This window comes from Diadema antillarum, unplaced genomic scaffold, assembly GCF_040938485.1.
Source record: "Diadema antillarum isolate AM-2024a unplaced genomic scaffold, OU_Dant_1.0 scf00000112, whole genome shotgun sequence".
Taxonomy (NCBI): Eukaryota; Metazoa; Echinodermata; class Echinoidea; order Diadematoida; family Diadematidae; genus Diadema; species Diadema antillarum.
Genome location: NW_027271001.1, coordinates 2,670,520 through 2,698,153, shown reverse-complemented (window position 1 = coordinate 2,698,153; position 27,634 = coordinate 2,670,520). Strand labels below are relative to the sequence as shown.

At 38.0% G+C, this 27,634-nt stretch overlaps 1 protein-coding gene across 1 annotated transcript in view; it reads left to right on the top strand.

Moving 5' to 3' along the window:
- LOC139719581 (uncharacterized) overlaps positions 1-27,634 on the top strand; it is a 122,132-nt gene that overhangs the window by 43,166 nt on the left and 51,332 nt on the right. The window contains exons 31-32 of the mRNA XM_071630993.1: positions 397-404; positions 739-899. Coding sequence (XP_071487094.1) covers positions 397-404; positions 739-899 — 169 coding nt within the window. The remainder of the gene's footprint in view (positions 1-396; positions 405-738; positions 900-27,634) is intronic.

The following is a 27,634-nucleotide window of genomic DNA, read 5'->3' as shown; positions in this document are numbered from 1 at the left end:
TTACACTCTTTCTTTTGGGCAGTTTGATGAATCCTAAATAGTCATTACTTCTGTCTGTAAATGGAAGAACTGAATTTGAATTTAGAGGACTTCTGATATTGTCAGTAGTTGTGTTAGTGTTGCCTATGTCCTCTTACACAATAACTGAAGCTTATTCATACCTTTTTTTCATCATTGCATCATTTAATTTTCTTATGTGATCTTTAAGGATATCACTCTTATGCAAAAATAATTCTAATTTGAAATTCTGTGGTATTCTTACTGTGTGTGGTTTTTATGAACATACTCCTCTGTTTGACAAACAGTACTCCAGACCTTTCAAAGTCAACTTGAACACAAATTGGGAGTTTTCTTGAAAGTGTTTTACAAGTGTGCTTTGTTGTGATCCTTGAAAAGAAATCAATGCACCCCTATGGTTTTTATATCTTGTCTTATGCTTGCATGCCATTAGTGACAATCACAACTTGAAAATCCTTACGAAACACCGCTATTCCATCATCATGCACCACAAGCTATATGTATGAAGAATAGAATCATAGGCAATGCATTCAGAGTATGCGACTTATTGCAATTTATTTGATCAGTTTGTCTTCAGATGTGCATTTGAGCAAAATATGCATTTTGAGCAAAATATGCATTTGAGCAAAATATGCAAAGTTGACAAGCCGTCAACTGAGTTGGGCATGTGGAAAAAAAAGAATGCTGATACATGTATGTTCCACGCCATTCCACAGAGAGTACTACCACTGAAGTGATCACAATGACAGGAACAGAACCCACGACATGTCAGGTTGGACAGTTCCAGTGTGACAATGGCAACTGTGTGCAGAGTGGTCCTCATGGTCAGCTTTGCGATGGCGTCAACGACTGTGGTGACTTCTCAGACGAACGAGGATGCGGTGAGGATTTGGTTGTCGAGGGGAAGAGCACTGGATGCAAGTCATTTTGTGTTTTTGTTTGCAGGAACAAAAGGGGATGACATATGTGGCAAAACCCAGCGAGGAGCTGTGACTTGAACATGAGCTGATAGATAGTGATGATGTTTGAGAGCTTTGTGGTCACAAAAGTTCTCTTAACACTGGAAGTCCTTGCTTTGATCTATCATATCTATCATAGGCACATACAAATGTATGAAGACAATCTCTAGGAACCTTGTGTTGATGATATTGTTTTCAGTGCATTGCAGGAATGGTCATGATAAGGGTTTTCAACTTGACCAGTGAGTGCTTGACAAGCCAAGACAGAAGTACAGTGTAGCTGCAGTTCATGAATGAGCAAATGTTCACTGCTCTCTCTGTTGGCAGAATCTGTAATGAGAAAAGGAAAATAACATGGAACCAAGTGTGTCATGATTTTGCAAGCAAATCTGGTGTCTTAAAGTTGATGGGACTTCATACATGTCCTTGCATATTTTTTACCACTTTCGTCATACTTATATATCAAAATCTTTGTGTTAATTGTACTCTTCATACAGTAACAACCCCACCCGCAACATATCACACTACAACAATGGCTGCCACAAGTGGAATGTACACATCAGAAATGGTAACAACAACCAAGCAGACTACTCCAGTGACAGTAACAGTGGCCGTGCACCCAACAACATCAGAGCAGCTAACCACTCCAAGTTTGTCGTATACCACAACATCTACATCTACCACCATCAAGCCAACCACGGCATTGACAACTTCAGCCCATGAAACTACCCAAGGTAAAACCTTGAATTTTCTTTGTTCCCTTGTCCATTATTACTACAAACGTCACCTCTGGTGTGCTTCTGTCAAGATTTTACTTGTTATATACTTCTCCACATAGTCAGGGTCCTCATTTTTGAATTTTGAATTTTTGTGGAGAGTATGAAAACTAAACATTTTTGGAAACGCTACAGTAGAAGCAATCAGACAAACAATGTTTCCATTTATCCCGAGACATTTATGACCGCCACCTTGGATTTTTCAAAATGGCCGCCATAAATAATGTTTTGTTAATGTATCTCAATTTTTAAGTGATATAGAGCGAAACCACCATTTCCAAGGCCAAAGAATCGAATTCCCCTAGTTACAAGTGTGTTGAGATGTTTCGTATAGCAGTTCTTGCAAACACTTACTAATTTTTTAATAGGTATGTGATATAAATTGACAGAGATTTTATCTAAGAACTAATGAACTGTCAACCTATATAGGTCATCATACTTCATCCACAGTGTTTAAGCAATCTATTTCAAACCTGGTATGTAGGGTCTGTAATGATATATAGGTGTGGTTATGCAAGACACTCTTTGTGTTTGTACCTGACAAGGTGTTGCCATGGTAACTGCATCTTTTCTTGAAAATCTTGTGGAGTGAAGTACTTTCACAATTGTGAGCTGTCAAACTCATAAGGTACTCACAAGGTACTACACACATACACACAGAAACACATATACACATAATCTTTTATCAGCTCATTGTAGATCCTTTCATTTGGCAGGACAGTTTCTATAACCCTCTTACTCCCAGCTCAGAGTAGGCCCTTTCATTTTGCAGGACAATTTCTATAACCCTTTTATTCTCAGCTCAGAGTAGACCCTTTCATTTTGCAGGACAATTTCTTTAACCCTTTTATTCCCAGCTCAGTGTAATAAACCCTTTCATTTTGTAAGACAGTTTCCATAACCCTTTTATTCTCAGCTCAGTGTAGACCCTTTCATTTGGCAGCACAGTTTCTATAACCCTTTTATTCCCAGCTCAGAGTAGACCGTTTCATTTTGCAGGAGAGTTTCCTATAACCCTTTCATTCCCAGCTTATTGTAGATCCTTTCATTTGGCAGTACAATTTTTATAACCCTGTCATTCCAGCTCAGTGAAGACCTTTTCACTTGGCAGGACAGTTTCTATAACCCTTTTATTCTCATCTCAGTGTAAACCTATTCATTTTACAGTACAATTTCTGTAACCCTTTCAGTGCCAGCTCAGTGTAGACCCTTTCATTTTGCAGGACAGTTTCTATAACCCTTTTATTCTTAGCTTAGAGTAGACCCTTTCATTTTGCAGGACAGTTTGTATAACCCTTTTATTCTCAGTTCAGAGTAGACCCTTTCATTTGGCAGGACAGTTTCTAAAACCCTTTTATTCTCAGCTCAGTATAAACGGTTTCCTTGGGCAGTACAATTTCTAAATCTTTTCATTCCCAGCTAAGTGTTGACCCTTTCATTTGGCAGGACAGTTTCTATAATGCTTTTACAGCCCCAGTGATACGGTGCAATTAACTCACTGATAAGAGGCCAAAGCTTTTGAATTCCTAATGGTCATCAAGCACTGTGCAGAGGGAAGGACAAAAAAATCTTGAAACTTCACCTCCTCGTATCTCCATTATTTTATCACCAAAGCCCTTGAAACTTCAAACCTATTTCTAATATGGATATATCATCCTTCATATCTTTTGAGATATGTGTGCTTTTCTGTTTGAGTCGTCCATGGGGAAAGGGTTATGTTTTTTTCTGGACATAAGTCTGCGCCTGTATGAATTTGCATTTGATTAACATATTGCTAGTCTGTATACACCTGCAAAGTTTCGTGTTGGAACAATTAGTAGTAAGGTGAAAATAAGAGCAAAAAGACAACAGGATTTAAGAGATAATACTGGACATGCACAACTAGATCATCCCCCTGCGCTTGCATTCTCTGCTGGTCAGTGCACGCTTAGCCAATCAGCAGTGTCAGGTTGGGCGCAATGCGACAGGTTTCGGTTTTCGGTCCACAGGGTGGTGAATAGGCAAGAGAGGAACCCTGCAATGTGCTTCAACTGTTTCACACAGCACCAAAGCCGATACATCGTACTGCATACTGCTAATGCCATGGATTTTACATGGGTGACAAGTGACAATGATCTCTATTTTTTCTGGATATACAACGTTTATCCTTGCGCCAAATGATACAGAAAAGATATTTGGAATACAGTATGGATATGATATACTACCTTAAGTCATATACGGAAGTTTCATTTTGAAGCAATGAAGGAAAAAGTGAAAAAAATACACTTTTTTAAAGACCAAATTTTCTGTTTTGGAAGCTAAGTTTCGATGTTATTTTCACAGGTTTATTCTCAATAAAACCCAAAATAACAAACATCGCAAGTAAGAGAATAGTTTCCTCTTCAATTTGCTGTATAGATTTAATCATTTGATGGCTTCTGAGGTGAGATATTGCGATTGTCCTGCAACACTTTCCCAGGGGTTTTGCGTACACAAGCTGTCTACTTTATCCAAATGAGGCTTCGACATGTAATGCTTTTGGCTAGTTAATTGCACCGTATCGCCCTGCCTGATTATTCTCAGTTCAGTGTAAACCCTTGCATTCTGCAAGACAGTTTGTATAGCCCTTTTATTCTCAATTCAGAGTGGACTCTTTCATTTTTATACCCCCGCCAAACAAAGTTTGAAGGGGGTATATAGGAATCAGCGGACGGTCGGTCGGGCGGTCGGGCGGTCGGTCGGGCAGTCGGTCCGTTGCAAATCTTGCGTCGCAAACTTTCCTCAGTTTTCACCGATTCCCATAAAACTTGGCACAGATGTGTGCCTTGGGTTGTAGATGTGCAAGACATATTTTTTGACAGTACCCAAAAGTACGTTGCCATGGTAACGGCATATTATGGGCAAAAATGGGTACAAATCTTGCGTCGCGAACTCCTCCCACAGTTTTTGATCAATTTTTATGAAATTAGGTACAGATGTTCATCTGAATATGTTAATGTGCAAGACACATATTTCCACAGTGGCAAAAAGTGCGTTGCCATGGTAACGGCATGTTATTGGTAAAATATAGGGCAAAATGCTTCATGGCAAAACTGCTTCATCAGTGTTCTTCCAATTCTCATGGAATTCATATTGAATGTTTGTCTTAGGATATAGGTCAGCATGACACATTTCTTGACAGTTACAAAAAGTATGTTGCCATGGTAACAGCTCACATATTATGAGCCAAAATGATGGAAAATTTTGTGTTGCAAACTACTTCCTCAGTTTTTGCCCAATTTCCATGAAACTTGGTACAGATGTGTGCCTTTGGTTGTAGATGTGCAAGATGCATTTTTTGACAGTACCCGAAAGTATGTTGCCATGGTAACGGCATATTAATGGCAGAAGATCAAGAAAAGATCTTGCGGATTTAACTACTTCCTCAGTTTTTTGACCAAAGCTTATGAAATGTGGCACACATCTTGATCTTGGTGGGAAGATGTGGAAGACATAGTTTTCGGACGTGTCGGAAGCTGCGTTGCCATGGTAACGGCATATAACTGGCAGAAGATCAAGGAAAGATCTTGCAGATTGAACTACTTCCTCTGTATTCGACTGAAGCTCATGAAATGTGGCACACACATTGGTCTTGGTGGAAAGATGTGCAAGACATATTTTTTGGACGTGTCGGAAGCTGCGTTGCCATGGTAACGGCATATTAATGGCGGAAGATCAAGGAAAGATCTTGTGGATTGAACTACTTCCTCAGTTTTGGACAAAAGCTTATGAAATGTGGCACACACAATAGTCTTGGTGGGAAGATGTGCAAGACATATTTTTCGGACGTGTCGGAAGCTGCGTTGCCATGGTAACGGCATTTAAATGGCAGAAGATCAAGGAAAGATCATTCCTTGGGTAAGACTGTCGTCACGGGGCGGGGGTATTAATCACCTTAAGTGATATTTCTAGTTAAAGACAGTTTCTATAACCTTTTTATTCTCAGCTCAGTGTGGACCCTTTCATTTTGCAGGAAGGTTCCTATAACCCTTTTATTCTCAATTCAGAGTAGACCCTTTCATTTGGCAGAACAGTTTCTATAACCTTTTAAGTCCCAGCTCTGCTCAGTGTAGTCCCTTTCATTTGGCAGGACAGTTTCTATAACCCTTTTATTCTCAATTCAGAGAAGACCCCTTCATTTGGCAGGACATTTTCTTATAACCCTTTTATTCCCAGCTCAGTGAAGCTCTTTCATTTGGCAGTACAATTTCTATAGCCTTTTTATTCTCAATTCAGAGTGGACTCTTTCATTTTACAAGACAGTTTCTATAACCCTTTCATTCCCAGCTCATTGTAGTCCCTTTCATTTGGCAGGACAGTTTCTATAACCCTTTTATTCTCAATTCAGAGTAGACCCTTTCATTTGGCAGAACAGTTTCTATAACCTTTTAAGTCCCAGCTCTGCTCAGTGTAGTCCCTTTCATTTGGCAGGCAGTTTCTATAACCCTTTCATTCTCAATTCAGAGAAGACCCCTTCATTTGGCAGAACAGTTTCTATAACCCATTAATTCCCAGCTCAGTGTAGTCCCTTTCATTTGGCAGGACAGTTTCTATAACCCTTTTATTCTCAATTCAGAGAAGACCCCTTCATTTGGCAGAACAGTTTCTATAACCCATTAATTCCCAGCTCAGTGTAGTCCCTTTCATTTGGCAGGACAGTTTCTATAACCCTTTTATTCTCAATTCAGAGTAGACCCTTTCATTCGGCAGGACATTTTCTATAATCCTTTCATTCCCAGCTCAGTGTAGGCTCTTTCAATTGGCAGTACAATTTCTATAACCCTTTTATTCTCAGCTCAGAGTAGACCCTTTCATTTGGCAGAACAGTTTCTATAACCCATTAATTCCCAGCTCAGTGTAGTCCCTTTCATTTGGCAGGACAGTTTCTATAACCCTTTTATACTCAATTCAGAGTAGACCCTTTCATTTGGCAGTACAATTTGTATAACCCTTTTTATCTCATCTCAGTGTAGGCCCTTCCATTTGGCAGAACAATTTCTATAACCCTTTAATTCTCAATTAAGAGTAGACCCTTTCATTTTACATTACAGTTTTATTTCCCTTTTATTTCCAGTTTAGTGAAAACCCTTTCATTTGGCAGTTCAATTTCTATAACCCTTTTATTCTCAGCTCAGAGTAGACCCTTTCATTTGGCAGGACAGTTTCCATAACCCTTTTATTCCCAGCTTAGAGTAGACCGTTTCATTTTGCAGGACAGTTTCTATAACCCTTTTATTCTCAGCTCAGTGTAAACTCTTTCATATTGCAGTACAATTTTTATGACCCTTTCATACCCAGCTGAGTGTAGACAGTGTAGGCAGGACAGTTTCCCCTCTAACCCTTTCATTTCCAGGTAATTGTGGGATTGGCAGTACAATTTTTATAACCCCTTTATTCCCAGCTAATTGTAAACCCTTTCACTTGGCAGTACAATTCTTAAAACCCTTTCATTCCTAGCTCAGTGAAGACCCTTTCATTTGGCAGGAGAGTTTCTATAACCCTTTTATTCTCATCTCAGTGCAAACCCATTCATATTCCAGTACAATTTCTATAACCCTTTCTTTGCCAGCTCAGTGTAGACCCTTTTATTTGGAAGGACAGTTTCTATTTAACCCTTCCATTCTCAGCTCATAGTAGACCCTTTCATTTTACAGGACAGTTTCTATAATGCTATTATTCACAGCTCAGTGTAGACCCCTTTCATTTGGCAGTAACATTTTTTATAACCCTTTCTTTCCCAGCTCAGTGAAGACCCTTTTATTTGGCAGGACATTTACATATACCCCTTTCATTCCCAGTTTATCATAGACCCTTTCATTTGGCAGTTCAATTTCTATAACCCTTTTGTTCTCAGGTCAGAGTACACCCTTTAATTTTGCAGGACACTTTTTATAACCCTTTAATTCTCAGCTTAGAGTAGACCATTTCATTTTTCATTACAGTTTCTACAACCCTTTTATTCTCAGCTCAGTGTAAACCCTTTCATATTGCGGTACAATTTTTATGACCCTTTCATTCCCAGCTCAGTGTAGGCAGTGTAGGCAATACAGTTTCCTATAACCCTTTCATTCCCAGCTTGTTGTAGGTCCTTTCATTTGGCAGTACAATCTTTATAACCCTGTCATTCCCAGCTAATTGTATACCCTTTCATTTGACAGTACAATTTTTATAACCCTTTTATTCCCAGCTCAGTGTAGGCTCTTTCAATTGGCAGTACAATTTCTATAACCCTTTTATTGTCAGCTCAGAGTAGACCCTTTCATTTGGCAGAACAGTTTCTATAACCCTTTTATTCCCAGCTTAGAGTAGACCGTTTCATTTTGCAGGACAGTTTCTATAGCCCTTTTATTCTCAGCTCAGTGTAAACTCTTTCATATTGCAGTACAATTTTTATGACCCTTTCATACCCAGCTGAGTGTAGACAGTGTAGGCAGGACAGTTTCCTCTAACCCTTTCATTTGCAGGTAATTGTGGATCCTTTCATTTGGCAGTACAATTTTTATAAACTCCTTTATTCCCAGCTAATTGTAAACCCTTTCACTTGGAAGTACAATTTTTATAACCCTTCCATACCCAGCTCAGTGTAGGCAGTGTATGCAGGACAGTTTCCTATAACCCTTTCATTCCCAGCTTGTTGTAGGTCCTTTCATTTGGCAGTACAATCTTTATAACCCTGTCATTCCCAGCTAATTGTACACCCTTTCATTTGACAGTACAATTTTTATTACCCTTTCATTCCCAGCTTAGTGTAGACCCTTTCATTTGGCAGGACAGTTTCTATAACCCTCTTATTCTCATCTCAGTGTAAACCTATTCATATTGCAGTACAATTTCTATAACCCTTTCATTCCCAGCTCAGTGTAGACCCCTTTCATTTGGCAGTACAATTTTTATATCCCTTTTATTCCCAGCTCAGTGAAGACCCTTTCATTTGGCAGGACAGTTACCTATAACCCTTCCATTCCCAGTTTATCATAGTCCCTTTCATTTGGCAGTTCAATTTCTATAATCCTGTTATTCTCAGGTCAGAGTAGACCCTTTAATTTTGCAGGACACTTTTTGTAGCCCTTTAATTCCCAGCTTAAAGTAGACCGTTTCATTTTTCATTACAGTTTCTACAACCCTTTTATTCTCAGCTCAGTGTAAACCCTTTCATATTGCAGTACAATTTTTATGACCCTTTCATTCCCAGCTCAGTGTAGACAGTGTAGGCAATACAGTTTCCTTTAACCCTTTCATTCCCAGCTTGTTGTAGGTCCTTTCATTTGGCAGTACAATCTTTATAACCCTGTCATTCCCAGCTAATTGTACACCCTTTCATTTGACAGTACAATTTTTATAACCCTTTCATTCCCAGCTAATTGTACACCCTTTCATTTGACAGTACAATTCTATAACCCTTTCATTCCCAGCTAATTGTACACCCTTTCATTTGACAGTACAATCTTTATAACCCTTTCATTCCCAGCTAATCGTATACCCTTTCATTTGACAGTACAATTTTTATAACCCTTTCATTCCCAGCTAATCGTATACCCTTTCATTTGACAGTACAATTTTATAACCCTTTCATTCCCAGCTCAGCGTAGACCCTTTAATTTTGCAGGACAGTTTCTATAACCCTTTTAGAGTCCCTGCGATACGGTGTAATTTACTCACTGATAGGAGGCCAAAGCTTTTGAATTCCTAACGGTCATCGAGCACTATGCAGAGGGAAGGACAAAAAAATCTTAAAACTTCACCTCCTCGTATCTTCCTTATTTTATCACCAAATCCATTGAAACTTCAGACATATATATATCTAATATGGATATATCATCCCTCATAGGATTTTTGGGCGAAAGTGCTGATGTATCTTTCGAGATATCTGTGTTTTTCTGTTTGAGTTGACCGTGGGAAAGGGTTACAATTTTTTCTGGACATAAGTCTGCGCCTGCATGAATATGCATTTGCTTAATATATTGCTAGTCTGTATACACCAGACTGACTATCTGCAAAGTTTCATGTTGAAGCAATTAGTAGTAAGGTGAAAATAAGAGCACAGAATAAGACAACAGGATTTAAGAGAAAATACTGGACATGCACAGCTAGTTCATCCTCCTGCGCATGCGTTCTCTTCTCGTCAGTAGACGCTTAGCCAATCAGCGGTGTCAGGTTGGGCACAATGCGACAGGTTTCGGTTTTCGGTCCACAGGGTGGTGAATAGGCAAGAGAGGAACCCTGCAATGTGCTTCAACTGTTTCGCCCTGCCTGATTATTCTCAGTTCAGTGTAAACCCTTACATTTTGCAAGACAGTTTGTATAACCCTTTTATTCTCAATTCAGAGTGGACTCTTTCATTTTTTAAGACAGTTTCTATAACCCTTTTATTCTCAGCTCAGTGTGGACCCTTTAATTTTGCAGGAAGGTTTCTATAACCCTTTTATTCTCAATTCAGAGTAGACCCTTTCATTTGTCAGAACAGTTTATATATCCCTTTAATTCCCAGCTCTGCTCAGTGTTGTCCCTTTCATTTGGCAAGACAGTTTCTATAACCCTTTTATTCTCAATTCAGAGTAGACCCTTTCATTTGGCAGGACATTTTCTTATAACCCTTTTATTCCCAGCTCAGTGTAAGCTCTTTCATTTGGCAGTACAATTTCTATAACCCTTTTATTCTCAGCTCAGAGTAGACCCTTTCATTTTGCAGGACAGTTTGTATATCCCTTTTATTCTCAATTCAGAGTAGACCCTTTCATTTTACAAGACATTTTCTATAACCCTTTTATTCCCAGCTCAGTGTAGTCCCTTTCATTTTGCAGGACAGTTTGTATAACCCTTTTATTCTCAATTCAGAGTGGACTCTTTCATTTTACAAGACAGTTTCTATAACCCTTTCATTCCCAGCTCAGTGTAGTCCCTTTCATTTGGCAGGACAGTTTCGATAACCCTTTTATTCTCAATTCAGAGTAGAACCTTTCATTTTACAAGACATTTTCTATAACCCTTTTATTCCCAGCTTAGAGTAGACCGTTTCATTTTGCAGGACAGTTTCTATAGCCCTTTTATTCTCAGCTCAGTGTAACCTCTTTCATATTGCAGTACAATTTTTATGACCCTTTCATACCCAGCTGAGTGTAGACAGTGTAGGCAGGACAGTTTCCTCTAACCCTTTCATTTGCAGGTAATTGTGGATCCTTTCATTTGGCAGTACAATTTTTATAACTCCTTTATTCCCAGCTAATTGTAAACCCTTTCACTTGGAAGTACAATTTTTATAACCCTTTCATTCCCAGCTCAGTGAAGACCCTTTCATTTGGCAGGAGAGTTTCTATAACCCTTTTATTCTCATCTCAGTGCAAACCCATGCATATTCCAGTACAATTTCTATAACCCTTTCTTTGCCAGCTCAGTGTAGACCCTTTTATTTGGCAGGACAGTTTCTATTTAACCCTTCCATTCTCAGCTCATAGCAGACCCTTTCATTTTACAGGACAGTTTCTATAACGCTATTATTCACAGCTCAGTGTAGACCCCTTTCATTTGGCAGTAAAATTTGTATAACCCTTTCTTTCCCAGCTCAGTGAAGACCATTTTATTTGGCAGGATAGTTACATATACCCCTTTCATTCCCAGTTTATCATAGACCCTTTCAATTGGCAGTTCAATTTCTATAACCCTTTTGTTCTCAGGTCAGAGTAGACCCTTTAATTTTGCAGGACACTTTTTATAACCCTTTAATTCTCAGCTTAGAGTAGACCGTTTCATTTTCCATTACAGTTTCTACAACCCTTTTATTCTCAGCTCAGTGTAAACCCTTTCATATTGCAGTACAATTTTTATGACCCTTCTATACCCAGCTCAGTGTAGGCAGTGTAGGCAGGACAGTTTCCTATAACCCTTTCATTCCCAGCTTGTTGTAGGTCCTTTCATTTGGCAGTACAATCTTTATAACCCTATCATTCCCAGCTAATTGTACACCCTTTCATTTGACAGTACAATTTTTATTACCCTTTCATTCCCAGCTTAGTGTAGACCCTTTCATTTGGCAGGACAGTTCCTATAACCCTCTTATTCTCATCTCAGTGTAAACCTATTCATATTGCAGTACAATTTCTATAACCCTTTCATTCCCAGCTCAGTGTAGACCCCTTTCATTTGGCAGTACAATCTTTATATCCCTTTTATTCCCAGCTCAGTGAAGACCCTTTTATTTGGCAGGACAGTTACCTATAACCCTTTCATTCCCAGTTTATCATAGTCCCTTTCATTTGGCAGTTCAATTTCTATAATCCTGTTATTCTCAGGTCAGAGTAGACCCTTTAATTTTGCAGGACACTTTTTGTAGCCCTTTAATTCCCAGCTTATAGTAGACCGTTTCATTTTTCATTACAGTTTCTACAACCCTTTTATTCTCAGCTCAGTGTAAACCCTTTCATATTGCAGTACAATTTTTATGACCCTTTCATTTCCAGCTCAGTGTAGACAGTGTAGGCAATACAGTTTCCTTTAACCCTTTCATTCCCAGCTTGTTGTAGGTCCTTTCATTTGACAGTACAATCTTTATAACCCTGTCATTCCCAGCTAATTGTACACCCTTTCATTTGACAGTATAATTTTTATTACCCTTTCATTCCCAGCTTAGTGTATACCCTTTCATTTGACAGTACAATTTTTATAACCCTTTCATTCCCAGCTAATTGTATACCCTTTCATTTGACAGTACAATTTTATAACCCTTTCATTCCCAGCTCAGCGTAGACCCTTTAATTTTGCAGGACAGTTTCTATAACCCTTTTAGAGTCCCTGCGATACGGTGTAATTTACTCACTGATAGGAGGCCAAAGCTTTTGAATTCCTAACGGTCATCGAGCACTATGCGGAGGGAAGGACAAAAAAATCTTGAAACTTCACCTCCTCGTATCTTCCTTATTTTATCACCAAATCCATTGAAACTTCAGACATATATCTAATATGGATATATCATCCCTCATAGGATTTTTGGGCGAAAGTGCTGATGTATCTTTCGAGATATGTGTGTTTTTCTGTTTGAGTTGACCGTGGGAAAGGGTTACAATTTTTTCTGGACATAAGTCTGCGCCTGCATGAATATGCATTTGCTTAATATGTTGCTAGTCTGTATACACCAGACTGACTATCTGCAAAGTTTCATGTTGAAGCAATTAGTAGTAAGGTGAAAATAAGAGCACAGAATAAGACAACAGGATTTAAGAGAAAATACTGGACATGCACAGCTAGTTCATCCTCCTGCGCATGCGTTCTCTTCTCGTCAGTAGACGCTTAGCCAATCAGCGGTGTCAGGTTGGGCGCAATGCGACAGGTTTCGGTTTTCGGTCCACAGGGTGGTGAATAGGCAAGAGAGGAACCCTGCAATGTGCTTCAACTGTTTCGCCCTGCCTGATTTATTCTGAGTTCAGTGTAAACCCTTGCATTTTGCAAGACAGTTTGTATAACCCTTTTATTCTCAATTCAGAGTGGACTCTTTCATTTTTTAAGACAGTTTCTATAACCCTTTTATTCTCAGCTCAATGTGGACCCTTTCATTTTGCAGGAAGGTTTCTATAACCCTTTTATTCTCAATTCAGAGTAGACCCTTTCATTTGTCAGAACAGTTTATATATCCCTTTAATTCCCAGCTCTGCTCAGTGTTGTCCCTTTCATTTGGCAAGACAGTTTCTATAACCCTTTTATTCTCAATTCAGAGTAGACCCTTTCATTTGGCAGGACATTTTCTTATAACCCTTTTATTCCCAGCTCAGTGTAAGCTCTTTCATTTGGCAGTACAATTTCTATAACCCTTTTATTCTCAGCTCAGAGTAGACCCTTTCATTTTGCAGGACAGTTTGTATAACCCTTTTATTCTCAATTCAGAATAGACCCTTTCATTTTATAAGACATTTTCTATAACCCTTTTATTCCCAGCTCAGTGTAGTCCCTTTCATTTTGCAGGACAGTTTGTATAACCCTTTTATTCTCAATTCAGAGTAGACCCTTTAATTTTACAAGACATTTTCTATAACCCTTTTATTCCCAGCTCAGTGTAGTCCCTTTCAATTGGCAGTACAATTTCTATAACCCTTTTACAAGACAGTTTGTATAACCCTTTCATTTGGCAGGACAGTTTCTATAACCCTTTTATTGTCAGCTCAGAGTAGACCCTTCCATTTGGCAGAACAGTTTCTATAACCCTTTTATTCCCAGCTTCGAGTAGACCGTTTCATTTTGGAGGACAGTTTTTATAACCCTTTTATTCTCAGCTCAATGTAAACTCTTTCATATTGCAGTACAATTTTTATGACCCTTTCATACCCAGCTGAGTGTAGACAGTGTAGGCAGGACAGTTTCCTCTAACCCTTTCATTTGCAGGTAATTGTGGATCCTTTCATTTGGCAGTACAATTTTTATAACTCCTTTATTCCCAGCTAATTGTAAACCCTTTCACTTGGAAGTACAATTTTTATAACCCTTTCATTCCCAGCTCAGTGAAGACCCTTTCATTTGGCAGAACAGTTTCTATAACCCATTAATTCCCAGCTCAGTGTAGTCCCTTTCATTTGGCAGTACAATTTCTATAACCCTTTTATTGTCAGCTCAGAGTAGACCCTTCCATTTGGCAGAACAGTTTCTATAACCCTTTTATTCCCAGCTCAGAGTAGACCCTTTCATTTGGCAGAACAGTTTCTATAACCCATTAATTCCCAGCTCAGTGTAGTCCCTTTCATTTGGCAGTACAATTTCTATAACCCTTTTATTGTCAGCTCAGAGTAGACCCTTCCATTTGGCAGAACAGTTTCTATAACCCTTTTATTCCCAGCTTCGAGTAGACCGTTTCATTTTGGAGGACAGTTTCTATAACCCTTTTATTCTCAGCTCAATGTAAACTCTTTCATATTGCAGTACAATTTTTATTACCCTTTCATACCCAGCTGAGTGTAGACAGTGTAGGCAGGACAGTTTCCTCTAACCCTTTCATTTGCAGGTAATTGTGGATCCTTTCATTTGGCAGTACAATTTTTATAACTCCTTTATTCCCAGCTAATTGTAAACCCTTTCACTTGGAAGTACAATTTTTATAACCCTTTCATTCCCAGCTCAGTGAAGACCCTTTCATTTGGCAGGAGAGTTTCTATAACCCTTTTATTCTCATCTCAGTGCAAACCCATGCATATTCCAGTACAATTTCTATAACCCTTTCTTTGCCAGCTCAGTGTAGACCCTTTTATTTGGCAGGACAGTTTCTATTTAACCCTTCCATTCTCAGCTCATAGCAGACCCTTTCATTTTACAGGACAGTTTCTATAACGCTATTATTCAAAGCTCAGTGTAGACCCCTTTCATTTGGCAGTAAAATTTGTATAACCCTTTCTTTCCCAGCTCAGTGAAGACCATTTTATTTGGCAGGATAGTTACATATACCCCTTTCATTCCCAGTTTAACATAGACCCTTTCATTTGGCAGTTCAATTTCTATAACCCTTTTGTTCTCAGGTCAGAGTAGACCCTTTAATTTTGCAGGACACTTTTTATAACCCTTTAATTCTCAGCTTAGAGTAGACCGTTTCATTTTCCATTACAGTTTCTACAACCCTTTTATTCTCAGCTCAGTGTAAACCCTTTCATATTGCAGTACAATTTTTATGACCCTTCCATACCCAGCTCAGTGTAGGCAGTGTATGCAGGACAGTTTCCTATAACCTTTCATTCCCAGCTTGTTGTAGGTCCTTTCATTTGGCAGTACAATCTTTATAACCCTGTCATTCCAAGCTAATTGTACACCCTTTCATTTGACAGTACAATTTTTATTACCCTTTTATTCCCAGCTCAGTGTAGGCTCTTTCAATTGGCAGTACAATTTCTATAACCCTTTTATTGTCAGCTCAGAGTAGACCCTTTCATTTGGTAGAACAGTTCCTATAACCCATCAATTCCCAGCTCAGCGTAGTCCCTTTCATTTGGCAGTACAATTTCTATAACCCTTTAATTGTCAGCTCAGAGTAGACCCTTTCATTTGGCAGAACAGTTTGTATAACCCTTTTATTCTCAATTCAGAGTGGACTCTTTCATTTTACAAGACAGTTTCTATAACCCTTTTATTCTCAATTCAGAGTAGACCCTTTCATTTTACAAGACATTTTCTATAACCCTTTTATTCCCAGCTCAGTGTAGTCCCTTTCATTTTGCAGGACAGTTTGTATAACCCATTTATTTTCAATTCAGAGTGGACTCTTTCATTTTACAAGACAGTTTCTATAACCCTTTCATTCCCAGCTCAGTGTAGTCCCTTTCATTTGGCAGGACAGTTTCTATAACCCTTTTATTCTCAATTCAGAGTAGACCCTTTCATTTTACAAGACATTTTCTATAACCCTTTTATTCTCAATTCAGAGTAGACCCTTTCATTTTACAAGACATTTTCTATAACCCTTTTATTCCCAGCTCAGTGTAGTCCCTTTCAATTGGCAGTACAATTTCTATAACCCTTTTATTGTCAGCTCAGAGTAGACCCTTTCATTTTACAGGACAGTTTGTATAACCCTTTTATTCTCAATTCAGAATGGGCGCTTTCATTTTACAAGACAGTTTCTATAACCCTTTCATTCCCAGCTCAGTGTAGTCCCTTTCATTTGGCAGGACAGTTTCTATAACCCTTTTATTCTCAATTCAGAGTAGACCCTTTCATTTTACAAGACATTTTCTATAACCCTTTTATTCCCAGCTCAGTGTAGTCCCTTTCAATTGGCAGTACAATTTCTATAACCCTTTTATTGTCAGCTCAGAGTAGACCCTTTCATTTTACAGGACATAACCCTTTTATTCTCAATTCAGAATGGGCGCTTTCATTTTACAAGACAGTTTCTATAACCCTTTCATTCCCAGCTCAGTGTAGTCCCTTTCATTTGGCAGGACAGTTTCTATAACCCTTTTATTCTCAATTCAGAGTAGACCCTTTCATTTTACAAGACATTTTCTATAACCCTTTTATTCCCAGCTCATTGTAGTCCCTTTCATTTGGCAGGACAGTTTCTATGACCCTTTTATTTTTGATTCAGAATAGACCCTTTCATTTTACAAGACATTTTCTATAACCCTTTTATTCCCAGCTCAGTGTAGTCCCTTTCAATTGACAGTACAATTTCTATAACCCTTTTATTGTCAGCTCAGAGTAGACCCTTTCATTTGGCAAAACAGTTTGTATAACCCATTAATTCCCAGCTCAGTGTAGTCCCTTTCATTTTGCAGGACAGTTTCTATAACCCTTTTATTCTCAATTCAGAGTAGACCCTTTCATTTGGCAGGACATTTTCTTATAACCCTTTCATTCCCAGCTCAGTGTAAGCTCTTTCATTTGGCAGTACAATTTCCATAACCCTTTTATTCTCAGCTCAGAGTAGACCCTTTCATTTTGCAGGACAGTTTGTATAACCCTTTTATTCTCAATTCAGAGTGGACTCTTTCATTTTACAAGACAGTTTCTATAACCCTTTCATTCCCAGCTCAGTGTAGTCCCTTTCATTTGACAGGACAGTTTCTATAACCCTTTAATTCTCAATTCAGAGTAGACCCTTTCATTTTACAAGACATTTTCTATAACCCTTTTATTCCCAGCTCAGTGTAGTCCCTTTCATTTTGCAGGACAGTTTGTATAACCCTTTTATTCTCAATTCAGAGTGGACTCTTTCATTTTACAAGACAGTTTCTATAACCCTTTCATTCCCAGCTCAGTGTAGTCCCTTTCATTTGGCAGGAGAATTTCTATAACCCTTTTATTCTCAATTCAGAGTAGACCCTTTCATTTTACAAGACATTTTCTATAACCCTTTTATTCCCAGCTCAGTGTAGTCCCTTTCAATTGGCAGTACAGTTTCTATAACCCTTTTATTGTCAGCTCAGAGTAGACCCTTTCATTTTGCAGGACAGTTTGTATAACCCTTTTATTCTCAATTCAGAGTAGACCCTTTCATTTTATAAGACATTTTCTATAACCCTTTTATTCCCAGCTCAGTGTAGTCCCTTTCATTTTGCAGGACAGTTTGTATAACCCTTTTATTCTCAATTCAGAGTAGACCCTTTAATTTTACAAGACATTTTCTATAACCCTTTTATTCCCAGCTCAGTGTAGTCCCTTTCAATTGGCAGTAAAATTTCTATAACCCTTTTACAAGACAGTTTGTATAACCCTTTCATTTGGCAGGACAGTTTCTATAACCCTTTTATTGTCAGCTCAGAGTAGACCCTTTCATTTGGCAGAACAGTTTCTACATTGTATAACCCATTAATTCCCAGCTCAGTGTAGTCCCTTTCAATTGCTAGTACAATTTCTATAACCCTTTTTTTGTCAGCTCAGAGTAGACCCTTCCATTTGGCAGAACAGTTTCTATAACCCTTTTATTCCCAGCTTCGAGTAGACCGTTTCATTTTGGAGGACAGTTTTTATAACCCTTTTATTCTCAGCTCAATGTAAACTCTTTCATATTGCAGTACAATTTTTATGACCCTTTCATACCCAGCTGAGTGTAGACAGTGTAGGCAGGACAGTTTCCTCTAACCCTTTCATTTGCAGGTAATTGTGGATCCTTTCATTTGGCAGTACAATTTTTATAACTCCTTTATTCCCAGCTAATTGTAAACCCTTTCACTTGGAAGTACAATTTTTATAACCCTTTCATTCCCAGCTCAGTGAAGACCCTTTCATTTGGCAGAACAGTTTCTATAACCCATTAATTCCCAGCTCAGTGTAGTCCCTTTCATTTGGCAGTACAATTTCTATAACCCTTTTATTGTCAGCTCAGAGTAGACCCTTCCATTTGGCAGAACAGTTTCTATAACCCTTTTATTCCCAGCTCAGAGTAGACCCTTTCATTTGGCAGAACAGTTTCTATAACCCATTAATTCCCAGCTCAGTGTAGTCCCTTTCATTTGGCAGTACAATTTCTATAACCCTTTTATTGTCAGCTCAGAGTAGACCCTTCCATTTGGCAGAACAGTTTCTATAACCCTTTTATTCCCAGCTTCGAGTAGACCGTTTCATTTTGGAGGACAGTTTCTATAACCCTTTTATTCTCAGCTCAATGTAAACTCTTTCCTATTGCAGTACAATTTTTATGACCCTTTCATACCCAGCTGAGTGTAGACAGTGTAGGCAGGACAGTTTCCTCTAACCCTTTCATTTGCAGGTAATTGTGGATCCTTTCATTTGGCAGTACAATTTTTATAACTCCTTTATTCCCAGCTAATTGTAAACCCTTTCACTTGGAAGTACAATTTTTATAACCCTTTCATTCCCAGCTCAGTGAAGACCCTTTCATTTGGCAGGAGAGTTTCTATAACCCTTTTATTCTCATCTCAGTGCAAACCCATGCATATTCCAGTACAATTTCTATAACCCTTTCTTTGCCAGCTCAGTGTAGACCCTTTTATTTGGCAGGACAGTTTCTATTTAACCCTTCCATTCTCAGCTCATAGCAGACCCTTTCATTTTACAGGACAGTTTCTATAACGCTATTATTCAAAGCTCAGTGTAGACCCCTTTCATTTGGCAGTAAAATTTGTATAACCCTTTCTTTCCCAGCTCAGTGAAGACCATTTTATTTGGCAGGATAGTTACATATACCCCTTTCATTCCCAGTTTAACATAGACCCTTTCATTTGGGAGTTCAATTTCTATAACCCTTTTGTTCTCAGGTCAGAGTAGACCCTTTAATTTTGCAGGACACTTTTTATAACCCTTTAATTCTCAGCTTAGAGTAGACCGTTTCATTTTCCATTACAGTTTCTACAACCCTTTTATTCTCAGCTCAGTGTAAACCCTTTCATATTGCAGTACAATTTTTATGACCCTTCCATACCCAGCTCAGTGTAGGCAGTGTATGCAGGACAGTTTCCTATAACCTTTCATTCCCAGCTTGTTGTAGGTCCTTTCATTTGGCAGTACAATCTTTATAACCCTGTCATTCCCAGCTAATTGTACACCCTTTCATTTGACAGTACAATTTTTATTACCCTTTTATTCCCAGCTCAGTGTAGGCTCTTTCAATTGGCAGTACAATTTCTATAACCCTTTTATTGTCAGCTCAGAGTAGACCCTTTCATTTGGTAGAACAGTTCCTATAACCCATCAATTCCCAGCTCAGTGTAGTCCCTTTCATTTGGCAGTACAATTTCTATAACCCTTTAATTGTCAGCTCAGAGTAGACCCTTTCATTTGGCAGAACAGTTTGTATAACTCTTTTATTCTCAATTCAGAGTGGACTCTTTCATTTTACAAGACAGTTTCTATAACCCTTTTATTCTCAATTCAGAGTAGACCCTTTCATTTTACAAGACATTTTCTATAACCCTTTTATTCCCAGCTCAGTGTAGTCCCTTTCATTTTGCAGGACAGTTTGTATAACCCATTTATTTTCAATTCAGAGTGGACTCTTTCATTTTACAAGACAGTTTCTATAACCCTTTCATTCCCAGCTCAGTGTAGTCCCTTTCATTTGGCAGGACAGTTTCTATAACCCTTTTATTCTCAATTCAGAGTAGACCCTTTCATTTTACAAGACATTTTCTATAACCCTTTTATTCTCAATTCAGAGTAGACCCTTTCATTTTACAAGACATTTTCTATAACCCTTTTATTCCCAGCTCAGTGTAGTCCCTTTCAATTGGCAGTACAATTTCTATAACCCTTTTATTGTCAGCTCAGAGTAGACCCTTTCATTTTACAGGACAGTTTGTATAACCCTTTTATTCTCAATTCAGAATGGGCGCTTTCATTTTACAAGACAGTTTCTATAACCCTTTCATTCCCAGCTCAGTGTAGTCCCTTTCATTTGGCAGGACAGTTTCTATAACCCTTTTATTCTCAATTCAGAGTAGACCCTTTCATTTTACAAGACATTTTCTATAACCCTTTTATTCCCAGCTCATTGTAGTCCCTTTCATTTGGCAGGACAGTTTCTATGACCCTTTTATTTTTGATTCAGAATAGACCCTTTCATTTTACAAGACATTTTCTATAACCCTTTTATTCCCAGCTCAGTGTAGTCCCTTTCAATTGACAGTACAATTTCTATAACCCTTTTATTGTCAGCTCAGAGTAGACCCTTTCATTTGGCAAAACAGTTTGTATAACCCATTAATTCCCAGCTCAGTGTAGTCCCTTTCATTTTGCAGGACAGTTTCTATAACCCTTTTATTCTCAATTCAGAGTAGACCCTTTCATTTGGCAGGACATTTTCTTATAACCCTTTCATTCCCAGCTCAGTGTAAGCTCTTTCATTTGGCAGTACAATTTCCATAACCCTTTTATTCTCAGCTCAGAGTAGACCCTTTCATTTTGCAGGACAGTTTGTATAACCCTTTTATTCTCAATTCAGAGTGGACTCTTTCATTTTACAAGACAGTTTCTATAACCCTTTTATTCTCAATTCAGAGTAGACCCTTTCATTTTACAAGACAGTTTCTATAACCCTTTTATTCCCAGCTCAGTGTAGTCCCTTTCATTTTGCAGGACAGTTTGTATAACCCATTTATTTTCAATTCAGAGTGGACTCTTTCATTTTACAAGACAGTTTCTATAACCCTTTCATTCCCAGCTCAGTGTAGTCCCTTTCATTTGGCAGGACATTTTCTATAACCCTTTTATTCTCAATTCAGAGTAGACCCTTTCATTTTACAAGACATTTTCTATAACCCTTTTATTCTCAATTCAGAGTAGACCCTTTCATTTTACAAGACAGTTTCTATAACCCTTTCATTCCCAGCTCAGTGTAGTCCCTTTCATTTGGCAGGACATTTTCTATAACCCTTTTATTCTCAATTCAGAGTAGACCCTTTCATTTTACAAGACATTTTCTATAACCCTTTTATTCTCAATTCAGAGTAGACCCTTTCATTTTACAAGACATTTTCTATAACCCTTTTATTCCCAGCTCAGTGTAGTCCCTTTCAATTGGCAGTACAATTTCTATAACCCTTTTATTGTCAGCTCAGAGTAGACCCTTTCATTTTACAGGACAGTTTGTATAACCCTTTTATTCTCAATTCAGAATGGGCGCTTTCATTTTACAAGACAGTTTCTATAACCCTTTCATTCCCAGCTCAGTGTAGTCCCTTTCATTTGGCAGGACAGTTTCTATAACCCTTTTATTCTCAATTCAGAGTAGACCCTTTCATTTTACAAGACAGTTTCTATAACCCTTTCATTCCCAGCTCAGTGTTGTCCCTTTCATTTGGCAAGACAGTTTCTATAACCCTTTTATTCTCAATTCAGAGTAGACCCTTTCATTTTACAAGACATTTTCTATAACCCTTTTATTCCCAGCTCAGTGTAGTCCCTTTCAATTGGCAGTATAATTTCTATAACCCTTTTATTGTCAGCTCAGAGTAGACCCTTTCATTTTACAGGACAGTTTGTATAACCCTTTTATTCTCAATTCAGAATGGACGCTTTCATTTTACAAGACAGTTTCTATAACCCTTTCATTCCCAGCTCAGTGTAGTCCCTTTCATTTGGCAGGACAGTTTCTATAACCCTTTTATTCTCATTTCAGAGTAGACCCTTTCATTTTACAAGACATTTTCTATAACCCTTTTATTCCCAGCTCATTGTAGTCCCTTTCATTTGGCAGGACAGTTTCTATGACCCTTTTATTTTTGATTCAGAATAGACCCTTTCATTTTACAAGACATTTTCTATAACCCTTTTATTCCCAGCTCAGTGTAGTCCCTTTCAATTGACAGTACAATTTCTATAACCCTTTTATTGTCAGCTCAGAGTAGACCCTTTCATTTGGCAAAACAGTTTGTATAACCCATTAATTCCCAGCTCAGTGTAGTCCCTTTCATTTTGCAGGACAGTTTCTATAACCCTTTTATTCTCAATTCAGAGTAGACCCTTTCATTTGGCAGGACATTTTCTTATAACCCTTTCCTTCCCAGCTCAGTGTAAGCTCTTTCATTTGGCAGTACAATTTCCGTAACCCTTTTATTCTCAGCTCAGAGTAGACCCTTTCATTTTGCAGGACAGTTTGTATAACCCTTTTATTCTCAATTCAGAGTGGACTCTTTCATTTTACAAGACAGTTTCTATAACCCTTTTATTCTCAATTCAGAGTAGACCCTTTCATTTTACAAGACAGTTTCTATAACCCTTTCATTCCCAGCTCAGTGTAGTCCCTTTCATTTGGCAGGACAGTTTCTATAACCCTTTTATTCTCAATTCAGAGTAGACCCTTTCATTTTACAAGACAGTTTCTATAACCCTTTCATTCCCAGCTCAGTGTAGTCCCTTTCATTTGACAGGACAGTTTGTATAACCCTTTTATTCTCAATTCAGAGTAGACCCTTTCATTTTACAAGACATTTTCTATAACCCTTTTATTCCCAGCTCAGTGTAGTCCCTTTCATTTTGCAGGACAGTTTGTATAACCCTTTTATTCTCAATTCAGAGTGGACTCTTTCATTTTACAAGACAGTTTCTATAACCCTTTCATTCCCAGCTCAGTGTAGTCCCTTTCATTTGACAGGACAGTTTCTATAACCCTTTTATTCTCAATTCAGAGTAGACCCTTTCATTTTACAAGACATTTTCTATAACCCTTTTATTCCCAGCTCAGTGTAGTCCCTTTCATTTTGCAGGAAAGTTTGTATAACCCTTTTATTCTCAATTCAGAGTGGAATCTTTCATTTTACAAGACAGTTTCTATAACCCTTTCATTCCCAGCTCAGTGTAGTCCCTTTCATTTGGCAGGAGAATTTCTATAACCCTTTTATTCTCAATTCAGAGTAGACCCTTTCATTTTACAAGACATTTTCTATAACCCTTTTATTCCCAGCTCAGTGTAGTCCCTTTCAATTGGCAGTACAGTTTCTATAACCCTTTTATTGTCAGCTCAGAGTAGACCCTTTCATTTTGCAGGACAGTTTGTATAACCCTTTTATTCTCAATTCAGAGTAGACCCTTTCATTTTATAAGACATTTTCTATAACCCTTTTATTCCCAGCTCAGTGTAGTCCCTTTCATTTTGCAGGACAGTTTGTATAACCCTTTTATTCTCAATTCAGAGTAGACCCTTTAATTTTACAAGACATTTTCTATAACCCTTTTATTCCCAGCTCAGTGTAGTCCCTTTCAATTGGCAGTACAATTTCTATAACCCTTTTACAAGACAGTTTGTATAACCCTTTCATTTGACAGGACATTTTCTATAACCCTTTTATTGTCAGCTCAGAGTAGACCCTTTCATTTGGCAGAACAGTTTCTACATTGTATAACCCATTAATTCCCAGCTCAGTGTAGTCCCTTTCAATTGCTAGTACAATTTCTATAACCCTTTTATTGTCAGCTCAGAGTAGACCCTTCCATTTGGCAGAACAGTTTCTATAACCCTTTTATTCCCAGCTTCGAGTAGACCGTTTCATTTTGGAGGACAGTTTTTATAACCCTTTTATTCTCAGCTCAATGTAAACTCTTTCATATTGCAGTACAATTTTTATGACCCTTTCATACCCAGCTGAGTGTAGACAGTGTAGGCAGGACAGTTTCCTCTAACCCTTTCATTTGCAGGTAATTGTGGATCCTTTCATTTGGCAGTACAATTTTTATAACTCCTTTATTCCCAGCTAATTGTAAACCCTTTCACTTGGAAGTACAATTTTTATAACCCTTTCATTCCCAGCTCAGTGAAGACCCTTTCATTTGGCAGGAGAGTTTCTATAACCCTTTTATTCTCATCTCAGTGCAAACCCATGCATATTCCAGTACAATTTCTATAACCCTTTCTTTGCCAGCTCAGTGTAGACCCTTTTATTTGGCAGGACAGTTTCTATTTAACCCTTCCATTCTCAGCTCATAGCAGACCCTTTCATTTTACAGGACAGTTTCTGTAACGCTATTATTCAAAGCTCAGTGTAGACCCCTTTCATTTGGCAGTAAAATTTGTATAACCCTTTCTTTCCCAGCTCAGTGAAGACCATTTTATTTGGCAGGATAGTTACATATACCCCTTTCATTCCCAGTTTAACATAGACCCTTTCATTTGGCAGTTCAATTTCTATAACCCTTTTGTTCTCAGGTCAGAGTAGACCCTTTAATTTTGCAGGACACTTTTTATAACCCTTTAATTCTCAGCTTAGAGTAGACCGTTTCATTTTCCATTACAGTTTCTACAACCCTTTTATTCTCAGCTCAGTGTAAACCCTTTCATATTGCAGTACAATTTTTATGACCCTTCCATACCCAGCTCAGTGTAGGCAGTGTATGCAGGACAGTTTCCTATAACCTTTCATTCCCAGCTTGTTGTAGGTCCTTTCATTTGGCAGTACAATCTTTATAACCCTGTCATTCCCAGCTAATTGTACACCCTTTCATTTGACAGTACAATTTTTATTAGCCTTTTATTCCCAGCTCAGTGTAGGCTCTTTCAATTGGCAGTACAATTTCTATAACCCTTTTATTGTCAGCTCAGAGTAGACCCTTTCATTTGGTAGAACAGTTTCTATAACCCATCAATTCCCAGCTCAGTGTAGTCCCTTTCATTTGGCAGTACAATTTCTATAACCCTTTTATTGTCAGCTCAGAGTAGACCCTTTCATTTGGCAGAACAGTTTGTATAACCCTTTTATTCTCAATTCAGAGTGGACTCTTTCATTTTACAAGACAGTTTCTATAACCCTTTTATTCTCAATTCAGAGTAGACCCTTTCATTTTACAAGACATTTTCTATAACCCTTTTATTCCCAGCTCAGTGTAGTCCCTTTCATTTTGCAGGACAGTTTGTATAACCCATTTATTTTCAATTCAGAGTGGACTCTTTCATTTTACAAGACAGTTTCTATAACCCTTTCATTCCCAGCTCAGTGTAGTCCCTTTCATTTGGCAGGACAGTTTCTATAACCCTTTTATTCTCAATTCAGAGTAGACCCTTTCATTTTACAAGACATTTTCTATAACCCTTTTATTCTCAATTCAGAGTAGACCCTTTCATTTTACAAGACATTTTCTATAACCCTTTTATTCCCAGCTCAGTGTAGTCCCTTTCAATTGGCAGTACAATTTCTATAACCCTTTTATTGTCAGCTCAGAGTAGACCCTTTCATTTTACAGGACAGTTTGTATAACCCTTTTATTCTCAATTCAGAATGGGCGCTTTCATTTTACAAGACAGATTCTATAACCCTTTCATTCCCAGCTCAGTGTAGTCCCTTTCATTTGGCAGGACAGTTTCTATAACCCTTTTATTCTCAATTCAGAGTAGACCCTTTCATTTTACAAGACATTTTCTATAACCCTTTTATTCCCAGCTCATTGTAGTCCCTTTCATTTGGCAGGACAGTTTCTATGACCCTTTTATTTTTGATTCAGAATAGACCCTTTCATTTTACAAGACATTTTCTATAACCCTTTTATTCCCAGCTCAGTGTAGTCCCTTTCAATTGACAGTACAATTTCTATAACCCTTTTATTGTCAGCTCAGAGTAGACCCTTTCATTTGGCAAAACAGTTTGTATAACCCATTAATTCCCAGCTCAGTGTAGTCCCTTTCATTTTGCAGGACAGTTTCTATAACCCTTTTATTCTCAATTCAGAGTAGACCCTTTCATTTGGCAGGACATTTTCTTATAACCCTTTCATTCCCAGCTCAGTGTAAGCTCTTTCATTTGGCAGTACAATTTCCATAACCCTTTTATTCTCAGCTCAGAGTAGACCCTTTCATTTTGCAGGACAGTTTGTATAACCCTTTTATTCTCAATTCAGAGTGGACTCTTTCATTTTACAGGACAGTTTCTATAACCCTTTTATTCTCAATTCAGAGTAGACCCTTTCATTTTACAAGACATTTTCTATAACCCTTTTATTCCCAGCTCAGTGTAGTCCCTTTCATTTTGCAGGACAGTTTGTATAACCCTTTTATTCTCAATTCAGAGTGGACTCTTTCATTTTACAAGACAGTTTCTATAATCCTTTTATTCCCAGCTCAGTGTAGTCCCTTTCATTGGGCAGGACAGTTTCTATAACCCTTTTATTCTCAATTCAGAGTAGACCCTTTCATTTTACAAGACATTTTCTATAACCCTTTTATTCCCAGCTCAGTGTAGTCCCTTTCAATTGGCAGTACAATTTCTATAACCCTTTTATTGTCAGCTCAGAGTAGACCCTTTCATTTTACAGGACAGTTTGTATAACCCTTTTATTCTCAATTCAGAATGGACGCTTTCATTTTACAAGACAGTTTCTATAACCCTTTCATTCCCAGCTCAGTGTAGTCCCTTTCATTTGGCAGGACAGTTTCTATAACCCTTTTATTCTCAATTCAGAGTAGACCCTTTCATTTTACAAGACATTTTCTATAACCCTTTTATTCCCAGCTCATTGTAGTCCCTTTCATTTGGCAGGACAGTTTCTATGACCCTTTTATTTTTGATTCAGAATAGACCCTTTCATTTTATAAGACATTTTCTATAACCCTTTTATTCCCAGCTCAGTGTAGTCCCTTTCAATTGACAGTACAATTTCTATAACCCTTTTATTGTCAGCTCAGAGTAGACCCTTTCATTTGGCAAAACAGTTTGTATAACCCATTAATTCCCAGCTCAGTGTAGTCCCTTTCATTTTGCAGGACAGTTTCTATAACCCTTTTATTCTCAATTCAGAGTAGACCCTTTCATTTGGCAGGACATTTTCTTATAACCCTTTCATTCCCAGCTCAGTGTAAGCTCTTTCATTTGGCAGTACAATTTCCATAACCCTTTTATTCTCAGCTCAGAGTAGACCCTTTCATTTTGCAGGACAGTTTGTATAACCCTTTTATTCTCAATTCAGAGTGGACTCTTTCATTTTACAAGACATTTTCTATAACCCTTTCATTCCCAGCTC